The sequence below is a fragment of the Salmo salar genome, chromosome ssa14, assembly GCF_905237065.1.
Source record: "Salmo salar chromosome ssa14, Ssal_v3.1, whole genome shotgun sequence".
NCBI classification, from domain to species: Eukaryota; Metazoa; Chordata; class Actinopteri; order Salmoniformes; family Salmonidae; genus Salmo; species Salmo salar.
The window spans coordinates 19001727-19016865 of NC_059455.1; the positions used below are offsets into that span (position 1 = coordinate 19001727).

General features: G+C 44.2%; 1 protein-coding gene and 1 long non-coding RNA gene across 2 annotated transcripts; both read left to right on the forward strand.

The window, feature by feature from the left end:
* The first annotated feature begins 8759 nt into the window (after positions 1-8759).
* On the forward strand, positions 8760-11838 carry LOC106599602 (ladderlectin-like). The gene is made up of 5 exons (XM_045693659.1): positions 8760-8870; positions 9231-9318; positions 9646-9761; positions 10078-10269; positions 11767-11838. Exons 1-5 carry the CDS (start codon positions 8856-8858, stop codon positions 11836-11838), a joined length of 483 nt encoding a protein of 160 aa, XP_045549615.1. The 5' UTR covers positions 8760-8855.
* On the forward strand, positions 11825-12195 carry LOC123726622 (uncharacterized). The gene is made up of 2 exons (XR_006758682.1): positions 11825-11882; positions 11977-12195. It is a non-coding gene; the product is annotated as an uncharacterized lncRNA (long non-coding RNA).
* The last annotated feature ends 2944 nt before the right edge of the window (positions 12196-15139 follow it).

Below are 15139 nucleotides of genomic sequence, written 5' to 3' on the forward strand. Positions count from 1 at the left end.
CCTCCCAGACCTGCACTAAAGCATCCGCCAACTCCTGGACAGTCTGGTGCAATGTGGCGTTGGTGGATGGAGCGAGACATGATGTGCTCAATTGGATTCAGGTCTGGGGATCGGCCGGGCCAGTCCATAGCATCTGCCTTCCTCTTGCAGGAACTGCTGACACACTCCAGCCACATGAGGTCTTGCATTAGGAGGAACCCAGGGCCAACCGCACCAGCATATGGTCTCACAAGGGGTCTGAGGATCTCATCTCGGTACCTAATGGCAGTCAGGCGAGCACATGGAGGGCTGTGCGACCCCCCCCAAAGAAATTCCACCCCACACCATGACTGACCCACCGCCAAACCAGTCATGCTGGAGGATGTTGCAGGCAGCAGAACGTTCTCCACGGGGTCTCCAGACACTGTCACATGTGCTCAGTGTCATTTTGCAGGGCTCTGGCAGTGCTCCTGCTCCTCCTTGCACAAAGGCGGAGGTAGCGGTCCTGCTGCTGGGTTGTTGCCCTCTTACAGCCTCCTCCACGTCTCCTGATCTACTGGCCTGTCTCCTGGTAGTGCCTCCATGCTCTGGACACTACGCTGACAGATACAGCAAACCTTCTTGCCACAGCTCGCATTGATGTGCCATCCTGGATGAGCTGCACTACCTGAGCCACTTGTGTGGGTTGTAGACTCAGTCTCATGCTACCACTAGAGTGAAAGCACCGCCAGCATTCAAAAGTGACCAAAACATCAGCCAGGAAGCATAGGAACTGAGGAGTGGTCTGTGGTCCCCACCTGCAGAACCACTCCTTTATTGGGGGTGTCTTGCTAATTGCCTATAATTTCCACCTGTTGTCTATTCCATTTGCACAACAGCATGTGAAATTTATTGTCAATCAGTGTTGCTTCCTAAGTGGACAGTTTGATTTCACAGAAGTGTGATTGACTTGGAGTTATATTGTGTTGTTTAAGTGTTCCCTTTATTTTTTTGAGCAGTGTATATGACCATAACAGACAGTATCTGGTGTGGCCACCAGCTGCATTAAGTACTGCAGTGCATCTCCTCATGGACTGCACCAGAGTTGCCAGTTCTTGCTGTGAGATGTTACCCCACTCTTCCACGAAGGCACCTGAAAGTTTCTGGACAATTCTGGGGCTATGGGAATGGCCCTAGCCCTCACCCGCCTATCAAAAAGGTCCCAGACGTGCTCAATGGGATTGAGATCCGGGCTCTTCGCTGAACACTGGCATTCCTGTCTTGCAGGAAATCATCCACAGAACTAGCAGTATGGCTGGTGGGGTTGTCATGTCAAGATGAGCCTGCAGGAAGGGTACCACATGATGGAGGAGGATGTCTTCCCTGTACTGCACAGCGTTGATTGCCTGCTATGACGACAACCTCAGTCCGACGATGCTGTGACACACCGCCCCAGACCATGGCGGACCCTCCACCTCCAAATCGCTCCAGAGTACAGGCCTCGGTGTAACGCTCATTCCTTAGACGATAAACGCGAATCCGACCATCACCCCTGGTGAGACAAATCCGCAACTAGTCAGTGAAGAGCTTTTTTTTGTTTCTTTTCAGTCCTGTCTGGTCCAGCGAGGGTGGGTTTGTGCCCGTAGGTGATGTCTGGCGAGGACCTGCCTTACAACAGGCCTACAAGACCTCAGTCCAGCGTCTAGCGGACCGTTGGAGGGTTTGTGCCTTCCTAGTGTAGCTCGGGCAGTTGCCATCCTGTACCTGTCCACAGGTGCATGTTCATTAACAAGTGTGGGAAAACTGTGTTTAAACCCTTTACAATGAAGATCTGTGAAGTTATTTGCATTTTTACGAATTATCTTTGAAAGATAGGGTCCTGAAAAAGGGATGTTTTTTTTATTGTTGCTGAGTTTATCACTTCACAAACACTAACGTAAACGAATAGTGTGTATAGCTTTTAAAAGTTGAAAATTGTCAGAGCGCTGTCAGTGAATATTAGTGTTACATTTCCCTACCCCATCCGTTCCCTGTATACCAAGTAGTGGGGCAGCTGTTTGGTGGTTCGAATCGCAGAATGTAGCTTTGCGTTTCCAAACTCTCGCTAGGTATAGACGTGAGTACAAGATATACTTATTAGAGCCAACTGGTTTCAACTGTTCTGCCTGCGGATATGGAACACGGACCTGTTCATCGGACGTGCTGTTTTCGACTCTCTCGACCTCCGTGCTCGGCTATGAAAAGCCAACTTACGTTTACTCCTGATGTGCTGACCTGTTGCACCCTCTACAACCACTGTGTATAAGCACTTTGTGAAATCTTCTGATGTAAAAAGGGCTTTAGAAATGCATTTCATATGGAATCGCATGATGCGCAGTGTGATGTGTTTATTCCCTCCGTGCACAGCTAGCTAGTATAATTGCATCACCATGATCATAGTAATGAAGTGAAGGTGATCACTTTACTAAGTGGGTGGAGGCAATACCCATTAGGGTCAGTAAGGGAAGAAAGAGGACGTGCTTAACTCAATTCCCTTCTGTAAACCATTAAAGGTGCTTGGAACCAAAAACAGATTGTTTTGTATGATACCCATCAAGGACGAGACTGGCGAGGCCACCTCCAAGGCGATGGTGGACATCTTCAACACCCACGGTCATCCTTGAGTGACCGAGGTCATGAACGCTGGAATGGTTTTAATTTCTTTTTACACCATTTTTTTTCCATGGTACATATTTCAATATGTTACATTGTCAATAGATATCGCTTTCCTACCCCCTCCTCCAGGTTTTGTGACTGGACCAACCAGACCCTCAAGACTGCCATGGGCAAGTCCCTTGATTGGTACCAGGAAGGATGCGAGAACAACCTGAAGGTAAGTCTCTCTTTGCACACGACAGCAGCATCTAGGCCTCCACCGAGTACGGACGCGAGCCGGTGGATGTTTTCAAACCAGATCAGAACGCCTTTTGAGGACCACCTTCCTAGGAAATATAGTTGTATTTATTCCTGTTCTCAATCAAGGTGAGACTGAACATGGACGAGGCGCAGGAGAAACAGAAGGAGAGCTACCGGAGCAGAATCAAGAAGGGGACCAAGTGCTACGACGTCTGGGCAAATGACTTGGTTTGGAAGAAGGACGGAAGGAAGGAAGGCGAGACCTGAGAGAACCTCGCTGCTCTTTCGCTCCTAGCTGGGGTCACCATCTGTTAAAGTGAATATAAAAGATCTCACAACTATTTGCATACAAATGACCTGAAGCTACTTTTAGTTTCCCTAACACTGATATTTTTCCTCTGTCTTCCTAGGGTTACCTCGGTGGAAGCCAACAATCTTCCACAGTTGGACAGTCGACCACTGAAAGCCCTGACGCCCTACACTTCAGTGAAGCTCGATAGACAAAGTATGTAAAGTTTTGGTTGACATTTGAGAAAAGCAAGAAATTAATTTTAGGACCATCGACTGGCCGAGCCCCCCAGGAGGAATCCCATCTACCAGAACCAGTGAGTTTGGATCAGTTTGATTCTCTGTGCGGAGGGGGACCATGGAGGCTATACCTTCCAAAAGTGTTGAGCAGTACATATCTCCCATTTCTAACACTACACCAATCCATTACATTTTCTCAGTGTAACCTGTGTGTTTGCTTGTTTCTGTGTCTGTCTCCTACCCTGCTCCTGTTCTCAAGAGAGCAGCAGTGCCTGGACTTTGCAGTCTCCCTCTTCAAGTCCCCCTTCTGAGACTGGCTGCCTGTTGAGAACAAGGGACAGGCAGAACCTCCCACCCACACACATCCACCTCCTCTATATTCCACGCACCAGAATTCAGTATTTTAGTCTGATTGTCGGTGTACAGAAAATAAATTCATGACACAACTGTACCAAAAACGATCAAAGTTTATGTATTAAAATATTGACAGGTTGGTTTTCACAGCTGTTTCACAAGGTGTTCATTATTGGAAGCTGTAAGGTATCCTTTGATGGTATTTATTTGTTCCAGATTATTCATTGTTGTATCCTAGGACCAACAAGAGATATATATTCAACCACAAGGGTGTATTTAATGAGCTATGTGATAGAGAGGAAAAATGAATCATAATAGAGGACTACTGAAATTATATTATTTCAGTGTAGATAAGGGCAGGTTAAAATAAAAACATGACAGCCAGACAAGCCAGTGACTGAATCAAGAGGATTTACATATTTGTGGAGTGGACATGGGCTTACTTTGTGATATTGTGTCAAGCAGAATACACGGTTTCTTTGACATTTCCTAAACGGAGCAACATTTAAGACATAAGGATTTCATGTTGTAATGTTGACGAGGTACCCAAAAAGTAGTTTGACTTAATCTTTCCATGTTATTAGCTAAACAAAGCTTGCTTAAACAGCGAAATTGTCGCGGAAATCAGCCATGTTTGCATAACGACGAAGAAAAGAACACAATTTAGGCTGTGATCTCCAAAATTCCAATGACTAGGTAATCACACCGTTGATATAGCAATGGACGCTAATAGTTGATCGAATCCTATTGCGACGCAGTGGGGGACAGTATTGGTTTTATTAGTCTCTCACTCAAAAATGGCTCTACGCCTTATGGCAAAATGATGAAACAATATGGCAGTCCCCGCACCACAATGTGCATTCTGTTGGGCAGGCACAAATAGGCTGACTGTGCGCACAGAAAAAAGTGTGTGGGACTTTCCCTTAATCAGATTTTAGTTTCCAAATAATTCATTAGTGCAGCAATTTCATTAATGTATTAGTTTGGATCAAAGAGTAATTCCACGAGCCAAGCTGTTTCAAAATGTTCAGCACCGCATGACGTTTCACAGTTCAGCACCAGGATGTGGATAGCACACATGACATCAATGCCATAACCTCACACTTGGTTTTGCAGGATCCTCCAATGTGCAAAGAAAACTACCCAAATGAATTTCCCAAAATGAATCTGGTACTTATGTTTGTGTGATGTAACAATTGGTTCATTCATTCTCAAAGGGTACATGGTAACAAGGCTTGTTGATGCTCATACACATGCTCTGCTAAGACCCGTTCAAGCCAGTGTCAAAAAGCCTCAACCTTTTCCAAAAGCAAATTCCGTCATCTCCTACATGCCAAACGGCCAACAGGCTTACATGGGCTTTTAGCAGTTATTGTTGGGGTTCTTATAATGGGGTAGACTCTGGTAGAGAGAGAGAGATGCACTAGCAATGCTACTGGTCGATGTTTGAAAAAAATACAGGAGCAGGGTAGGAACGAGCTTAACAGAAATTGCTATTCATGCAGGTGATATCCAGGGATATAGAAGCGTCAAAATATCAGCTGCATTTCAACTGTATTTTGACTGCATTTTTGCTGTGAACCGTAACAGTGATAGCCTTGGCAGAACAGCATAAACAGATCTGGGAGTGTGGCTTTCAGTTAGTTCTTTTTGGCAACCCATCCCATGAGAGTGAATGTCTCGCCAATTCATCTGTTCTGTTATACTTAATCAAAATCTGACTAACCCAGTGCACTGCCTGCTATGAATTCTATCTGATGGTGTTTGCATGTTTAGGTAAAAATACAAATAATGTCCCCATTTGGAACACTGACAAGTAAAGAGCATACATATATAGTACCAGACAAAAGTTTAGACACACCTACTCATTCCAGGGTTTTTCTTTATTTGTACTATTTTCTACGTTGTAGAATAATAATGATGACATCAAAACTATGAAATAACACATATGGAATCATGTAGTAACCTAAAAAAGTGTTAAATCTATTTCTATTTGAGATTCTTCAAAGTAGCCACCCTTTGCCTTGATGACAGCTTTGCACACTCTTGGTATTCTCTTATCCAGCTTCATGAGGTAGTCACCTGGAATTCATTTCAGTTAACAGGTGTGCCTTGTTTAAAGTGAATTTGTGGAATTTCTTTCCTTCTTAACCTGTTAGGGCTAGGGGGCAGTATTTGCACGGCTGGATAAAAAAAATCTACCCGATTTAATCTGGTTACTAATCCTACCCAGTAACTAGAATATGCATATACTTATTATATATGGATAGAAAACACTCTAAAGTTTCTAAAACTGTTTGAATGGTGTCTGTGAGTATAACAGAACTCATTTGGCAGGCAAAACCCTGAGACATTTTCTGACAGGAAGTGGATACCTGATGTGTTGTATTACCTTTAAACCTATGCCATTGAAAAACACAGGGGCTGAGGAATATTTTGGCACTTCCTATTGCTTCCACTAGATGTCACCAGCCTTTACAAAGTGTTTTGAGTCTTCTGGAGGGAGATCTGACCGAACAAGAGCCATGGAACGATGATGGCCCATTAGACACCTGGCGCGCGAGTTCATGTTGGGTACCCTCGTTCCAATACGTTATAAAAGAGTATGTCCACCTTGAATATTATTCATGTTCTGGTTAAAAAAGGCCCTAATGATTTATGCTATACAACGTTTGACATGTTTGAACGAACGTAAATATATTTTTTCCCCTCGTTCATGAAGTGAAGTCCGGCGGGCTTAGATCATGTGCTAACAAGACGGAGATTTTTGGACATAAATGATGAGCTTTTTTGAACAAAACTACATTCGTTATGGACCTGTGATACCTGGAAGTGACATCTGATGAAGAGAATCAAAGGTAATGGATTATTTACATAGTATTTTCGATTTTAGATCTCCCCAACATGACGACTAGTCTGTATCGCAACGCGTATTTTTCTGGGCGCAGTGCTCAGATTATTGCAAAGTGTGATTTCCCAGTAAGGTTATTTTTAAATCTGGCAAGTTGATGGCGTTCAAGAGATGTAAATCTATAATTCTTTAAATGACAATATAATATTTTACCAATGTTTTCTAATTTTAATTATTTAATTTGTGATGCTGACTTGACTGCCGGTTATTGGAGGGAAACGATTTCCTCAACATCAATGCCATAGTAAAACGCTGTTTTTGGATATAAATATGAACTTGATAGAACTAAAAATGCATGCATTGTCTAACATAATGTCCTAGGAGTGTCATCTGATGGAGATTGTAAAAGGTTAGTGCATCATTTTAGCTGGTTTTATGGTTTTGGTGACCCTGTCTTTGAATTGACAAAACATTACACACAACTCTTGTGAATGTACTGTCCTAACATACTCTAAATTTATGCTTTCGCCGTAAAACCTTTTTGAAATCGTAAAACGTGGTTAGATTAAGGAGATGTTTATCTTTCAAAGGGTGTAAAATAGTTGTATGTTTGAAAAATGTGAATTTTGACATTTATTTGGATTCAAATTTGCCGCTCTTGAAATGCACCTGCTGTTGATGGAGTGCACCACGGGGGGACGCCTGCGTCCCACCTAGCCCATAGAGGTTAATGTGTTTGAGCCAGTCAGTTGTGTTGTGACAAGGTAAGGCTAGTATACAGAAGATGGTCTTTTACCAAATAGGGCTAAGTCCATTTATTTGATAAGAACAGCTCAAATAAGCAAAGAGAAATGACAGTCCATCATTACTTTAAGACATGAAGGTCAGTCAATGCGGAACATTTCATGAACTTTGATAGTTTCTTCAAGTGCAGTCGGAAAAACCATCAAGCGCTATGATGAAACCGGCCTCTTATGAGGACCGCCACAGGAAAGGAAGACCCAGAGTTACCTTTGCTGCAGAGGATAAGTTCATTAGAGTTACCAGCCTCAGAAATTGCAGCTCAAATAAATGCTTCACAGAGTTCAAGTAACAGACACATGTTCAGAGGAGACTGCGTGCATCAGGCCTTAATGTCGAATTGCTGCAAAGAAACCCCTCCTAAAGGACACCGATAAGAAAAAGAGACTTGCTTGGGCCAAGGAACACGAGCAATGGACATTAGACCAGTGGAAATCTGTCCTTTGGTCTGATTAGTGTGTCTTTGTGAGACGCAGAGTAGGTGAACGGATGATCTCCGCATGTGTGGTTCCCACCGTGAAGCATGGAGGAGGAGGTGTGACGGTGCTTTGCTGGTGACACTGTCTGTGTTTAATTTAGAATTCAAGGCACGCTTAACCAGCATGTTTACCACAGCCTTCTGCAGCGATACACCATCCCATCTGGTTTGCGCTTAGTGGGACTGTCATTTGTTTTTCAAAAGTACGATGACCCAACATACCTCCAGACTGTGTACGGGCTATTTGACCAATAAGGTAGAGTGATATAGTGCTGCATCAGACTGCCCTGACCTCCACAATCACCCAACCTCAACCCAATTGAGATGGTTTGGGAGGAGTTGGACCACATAGTTAAGGAAAAGCAGCCAACAAGTGCTCAGCATATGTGGGATGTCCTTTAAGAATGTTGGAAAAGCATACCAGGTGAAGCTGGTTGAGAGAATGCCAAGAGTGTGCAAAGCTGTCATCAAGGCAAAAGGTGGCTACTTTGAAGAATCTAAAATATATTGGTTACTACATGATTCCATATGTGTTATTTCACAGTTTTGATGTCTTAACTATTATTCTACAAAGAAAATAGTAAAAATAAAGAAAAACCCTTGAATGAATAGGTGTGTCCAAACTTTTGACTGGTACTGTATATGTCAACTTTTTATAGATTTGTTACATTTTCACAAAAGTAGTGCTATAATAGTGGACCAATAGAGCGCCTGTTGCACAGCCAAACATATTTTTCCAGCACCCCAATTGAAAATAACATTCATTAAAAGTACCCTGCACCACCAAACTTCTTCCCGTGGCGTTGCCCAAGGGGTGTACGTTTTGGTTTTTGTACTAACACAACACAGCTGATTCAAATGATAAAAGCTTGATGATTAGTTGATTATTTGAACGGTTAAAGGATGAGAGAGGGAGGGGTCTGACTGGATGGGTCCTTAAAAAAGGAGAGCAGGAAGCGGTAGAACTCAACTCACAAACAGAGCGCTGACATGACCAGACTGCAGGTGAGAGTTCAACATAGTACTGTATCGGATTTCATCCCAAATGGTGTCTTACTAGGTGTGCCATGCATCGGGGTTAGTTAGCTAGGGTGCTGTTTTGGGGAGAACCCAAGAGCATAGACTTCTCTACTTAAGTAGATGGTGACTATCAGATGCTTTCAATTCCCTATGTAGTGCCATTTGGAGTCAAACATTCCTGTGTGCCAGGCTAATCTACTGTATGTGGTGGAAGAGATGATAGCTGGTATTCCTCAGCCCTTCATTAGTTGAATGTGATAAGTGGACTTACTGGGGTGCTCGAGCAGAGGTTGGGGAAACAGATGGCTTCTCTCGTGTGTGTGTGTGTGTGTGTGTGTGTGTCAGGAGACTATCACCATGGCGATGTTGACCCTTCTACTGCTTCTCAGCGCTGCCTTTACACTGGGCGACATAATGACTGCGAACATAGCAAGTAAGAGTCAGCTTCACACTTTACATCACGAGTGTCGAACTCATTCCACAGAGTGCCTAGTATCTGCAGGTGGTTTACCTTTCAATGAAGACAACCAGGTGAGGGGAGTTCTAAATTGATCAATAGAGGGAGGCGCTAAAACCTGTAGATACTAGGTGCTCTGTGGAATGAGTTTGTGCTTTACATCATTCGTTGTGTATATTTTGTTGTGGTATGACTGCTCTAAAAATGTTATTTATGATGCAAGGGGATTTGTATGTCTGTCAGTCTCGACTATCCTTTCAAGTCGGCTGCAATTTCGTAACACTCCCTGTCTTCTCCTTTCAGATGATTTGGTGAAATTTGCAGCAGACAAAAGAAACCCATGCCCCAGAGGCTGGTTCCAATTTAATTCACGCTGCTTCATGTTTGTCAAAACTGCAATGACATGGCCCAAAGCAGAGGTATAATGCTTACCCTCTACAATTGAAATGATCTGGCTCTTTTAGTTAAAGGGTCTTTGGCCTTATTTTAACAGGCGCCTCATGTAAAATATGCTGTAATTAATAATGTCTATAGGCTTTGCAATATTTGTGTGGAGTTGGGCCCTGTTGTCTATTAGAACCCACAGGGCATGGGTTAACTAATCTCTAAGAGCCTGTTAATAGAACATTAGTTCCGATGGCAATATTTGAGTCCAGAAGACAAATTCTCAGACTGGACAACTGACTAATACTTCCATTATGACATGTCTTTGTCTCTGTGTACTGCTTGCTCTAGCGCCACTGTCAGTTACTTGGAGAAAAACTGGAACCTGTGCGCAACACTGTAAAGTACCTTGGCGCAAACCTGGCATCTGTGCACAGCTATGAAGAGTTCCGATTTCTACAGGCGGTGGTGTTGATCAATACTGGCAGTTTCCCTCTTACCTGGATTGGCGGATATGATGCTGTTCAGGCAAAGGTGGAAAAGGTACCCAGTTGTCATAGTTGAGTAAAAGTGATAGGAGTGACTCCAGGGAAAGGTATACTATACCTGAACAGTTCAGCTTGAGGTCTTAGTATACTCATCAATATGTCATGTCCTAGGAATCCTGTTTTAAGACTAATGAAACAATCAGCTCAGAGTAGGTGTTAAGACACTGCTCAGACAACTCTGTGCCAAGAGTAATCAACTCGCCAGTTTCTCAGCTGGTGATGAGCACAGTTTGAGGTACAGCAGAGGAAAGATGGTGACAACGCTCATTGACATTTAGCAAGTAACGGGGGACACACACAATCGCAACACTTGTTCACACATGTGATTTATTAGCCTAGTGGTTATAAGTATTTAGGCATGTCATGTGACTAAGGCCTCGTGTGAAGTCATTGTCAAAAGTGAAAGAAATACTGTTGGATGTAGGTCTAGATTTGAGTTGATCATCTCGAAAGAATACTTGGATATTTCAACTCCAAAGCAATTGCCACAGATGATCCATTATATTGGCCTCTAACCATGTGTAGAGTCTGCAATGGAATGCAGTCGGGCAGATCAGGTGGGACCATTCTAGCCTATGAGAGAGCAGATTCCAGTGTGACAGGCACAACTCCGATATAAATGGTTTTCTCAGTTTCTGGCATGTCATGTGTGCTACTTGTATCAGTACTCGTAACAACCTAAGCATTACAAAACGTATATTTGCTCAAATAAGCCATTATATTTGTCGTCAATGAAATTCGACATCTTATTGACGGCCATACAAAAACCTTACCCGCTTGAGAAGGCAGATTTTGGCCGTAGTTATCCTTCTCGCTCTTCTCGACTCTTCCTCTTTGCTATGGCGCAGAAACAACTTACTAGGTGGCTTGTTCCATTTGAGACCTTGGGATTAAGGTTGTATCTGACATTTGTTAAGTTGATAGGTCGGTGTAGTTTTTAAGAAAGTGTCTATATAAAAAAGAACCTGGTTTGGAAGATCTTACAGATGTACAAAAAGAATGCCCATTGCAGTATCCACTGACACAGTGGGCTGGAGTGAGTACTATAGCATGGTATCAAAAGGCAACCTATTCCATATCGGTCTGGCCATGTTTTAAATCTGGAAGCCTTAATGGTGACCCGTCAGTTTGCGACATATAACAATTTTAGCTATTTTTTTATTTTGTTTTTAACCATGCTGCGCGACGCTGTTCAGCGACCAAAAATGATAATGGTGGCGCTGTTTCCCCCCTAATGCAGATTCAGTCTTTAAACGGTTGTAGGCTGGGTTTTTTTTTCACCGGTCAAGGCTATGGAAATGCATTGGGATTTTTAGAAATGTGGTTGTAGTATCAACACTTATGGGTTTTCACCCCACAGTTCCAGTGTCAGTCTGCACGTTTTTGGTAGTGGTGGCTTTTACGGTTCTGGTGGTGGAGTAAAGACCATGAGTATGTTGGATTTTAGAAATTGTTCAGCAAGCACATCTGAGATCTCACTACTTCCCCACAGGACAGGCTATGGTTCTGGAGTGACGGCTCCAAATTTGATTACGAGAGCTGGGCTGAAGGGGGAGCCGAATAACCACTATGGTGCCAGAGAGCCATGTATTCAGATGAACTTTGGAGGTACAGTAAGCCCATTATCATTCATCAAATTCAACTTTTTCAGAGTACGTTTAACAAATAAATGTGACTTTTCTATTTCGTGTTTCCTCTTAAGCTGAAAACGGCTGGAACGATGAATCATGTGGGAAGAGCTATCCCTCCGTGTGCTCCATAAGAACCTGTTTAATCCTTCAAACTATCAATTGAAACCAAAAATGCTACGCCGGTGTCAGCATCCTAACTGCAAATGTTATGTAGTTATTGTTTCTTGTCAATAAAACAGGTGTCTGTATTTAATCTCATGAGTCGTAATTAAACATTGATTCACTTTGAAGATGGAGTCTGTTCAGTGGGCATTTCAATTCTTTGATATTGTTTCTTGAAGAATAGAATTCTCTTAGGACCCAAAAAGTAGTCTCACTGTCAACTGCGTTAATTTTCAGTAAACATGTTTAAATATACACTAAAATAACTCATCCTAGATCTGAATGAAATAATATTAAATACTTTTTTTCTTTACATAGTTGAATGTGCTGACAACAAAATGACACAAATAATCAATGGAAATCCACTTTATCAACCCATGGAGGTCTGGATTTGGAGTCACACTCAAAACTAAAGTGAAAAACCACACTACAGGCTGATCCAACTTTGTAATGTCCTTAAAACAAGTCAAAATGAGGCTCAGTAGTGTGTGTGGCCTCCACGTGCCTGTATGACCTCCCTACAACGCCTGGGCATGCTCCTGATGAGGTGGCGGATGGTTTCCTGAGGGATCTCCTCCCAGACCTGCACTAAAGCATCCGCCAACTCCTGGACAGTCTGGTGCAATGTGGCGTTGGTGGATGGAGCGAGACATGATGTGCTCAATTGGATTCAGGTCTGGGGATCGGCCGGGCCAGTCCATAGCATCTGCCTTCCTCTTGCAGGAACTGCTGACACACTCCAGCCACATGAGGTCTTGCATTAGGAGGAACCCAGGGCCAACCGCACCAGCATATGGTCTCACAAGGGGTCTGAGGATCTCATCTCGGTACCTAATGGCAGTCAGGCGAGCACATGGAGGGCTGTGCGGCCCCCCCAAAGAAATTCCACCCCACACCATGACTGACCCACCGCCAAACCGGTCATGCTGGAGGATGTTGCAGGCAGCAGAACGTTCTCCACGGGGTCTCCAGACACTGTCACATGTGCTCAGTGTCATTTTGCAGGGCTCTGGCAGTGCTCCTCCTGCTCCTCCTTGCACAAAGGCGGAGGTAGCGGTCCTGCTGCTGGGTTGTTGCCCTCTTACAGCCTCCTCCACGTCTCCTGATGTACTGGCCTGTCTCCTGGTAGTGCCTCCATGCTCTGGACACTACGCTGACAGATACAGCAAACCTTGCCACAGCTCGCATTGATGTGCCATCCTGGATGAGCTGCACTACCTGAGCCACTTGTGTGGGTTGTAGACTCCGTCTCATGCTACCACTAGAGTGAAAGCACCGCCAGCATTCAAAAGTGACCAAAACATCGGCCAGGAAGCATAGGAACTGAGGAGTGGTCTGTGGTCCCCACCTGCAGAACCACTCCTTTATTGGGGGTGTCTTGCTAATTGCCTATAATTTCCACCTGTTGTCTATTCCATTTGCACAACAGCATGTGAAATTTATTGTCAATCAGTGTTGCTTCCTAAGTGGACAGTTTGATTTCACAGAAGTGTGATTGACTTGGAGTTACATTGTGTTGTTTAAGTGTTCCCTTTATTTTTTTGAGCAGTGTATATGACCATAACAGACAGTATCTGGTGTGGCCACCAGCTGCATTAAGTACTGCAGTGCATCTCCTCATGGACTGCACCAGAGTTGCCAGTTCTTGCTGTGAGATGTTACCCCACTCTTCCACGAAGGCACCTGCAAGTTTCTGGACAATTCTGGGGCTATGGGAATGGCCCTAGCCCTCACCCGCCGATCCAACAGGTCCCAGACGTGCTCAATGGGATTGAGATCCGGGCTCTTCGCTGAACACTGGCATTCCTGTCTTGCAGGAAATCACCCACAGAACTAGCAGTATGGCTGGTGGGGTTGTCATGTCAGGATGAGCCTGCAGGAAGGGTACCACATGAGGGAGGAGGATGTCTTCCCTGTACTGCACAGCGTTGATTGCCTGCTATGACGACAACCTCAGTCTGACGCTGTGACACACCGCCCCAGACCATGCCGGACCCTCCAAATCGCTCCAGAGTACAGGCCTCGGTGTAACGCTCATTCCTTAGACGATAAACGCGATTCTGACCATCACCCCTGGTGAGAGAAATCCGCGACTTGTCAGTGAAGAGCTTTTTTTGTTTATTTTCAGTCCTGTCTGGTCCAGCGAGGGTGGGTTTGTGCCCGTAGGTGATGTCTGGTGAGGACCTGCCTTACAACAGGCCTACAAGACCTCAGTCCAGCCTTTTGCGGACCGTCGGAGGGTTTGTGCCTTCCTAGTGTAGCTCGGGCAGTTGCCATCCTGTGCAGGTGTTACACGTGGTCTGCCACTGCGAGGTCGGTCCTGTCTCACTGCACGGACAATGCAAGTTATTGCCCTGACCACATCTGCAGTCCTCATGCCTCCTTGCAGCATGCTTAAGGCACGTTCACGCAGATGAGCAGGGACCCTGGGCATCTTTCTTTTGGTGTCTTTCAGAGTCAGTAGAAAGGCCTCTTTAGTGTCCTATGTTTTCATAACTGACCTTAATTGCCTACCATCTGTAAGCTGTTAGTGTCTTAATGACAGTTCCACAGGTGCATGTTCATTAACAAGTGTGGGAAAACTGTGTTTAAACCCTTTACAATGAAGATCTGTGAAGTTATTTGCATTTTTACGAATTATCTTTGAAAGATAGGGTCCTGAAAAAGGGATGTTTTTTTTATTGTTGCTGAGTTTATCACTTCACAAACACTAACGTAAACGAATAGTGTGTATAGCTTTTAAAAGTTGAAAATTGTCAGAGCGCTGTCAGTGAATATTAGTGTTACATTTCCCTACCCCATCCGTTCCCTGTATACCAAGTAGTGGGGCAGCTGTTTGGTGGTTCGAATCGCAGAATGTAGCTTTTGCGTTTCCAAACTCTCGCTAGGTATAGACGTGAGTACAAGATATACTTATTAGAGCCAACTGGTTTCAACTGTTCTGCCTGCGGATATGGAACACGGACCTGTTCATCGGACGTGCTGTTTTCGACTCTCTCGACCTCCGTGCTCGGCTATGAAAAGCCAACTTACGTTTACTCCTGATGTGCTGACCTGTTGCACCCTCTACAA

Excerpts from the sequence above, each read along its gene's own strand:
- LOC106599602 (XM_045693659.1), top strand. Across the intron at positions 9,762-10,077 it reads TGACATGGCCCAAAGCAGAG|CGCCACTGTCAGTTACTTGG; the intron begins GTATAATGCTTA and ends TGCTTGCTCTAG. Across the intron at positions 10,270-11,766 it reads TTCAGGCAAAGGTGGAAAAG|GACAGGCTATGGTTCTGGAG; the intron begins GTACCCAGTTGT and ends ACTTCCCCACAG.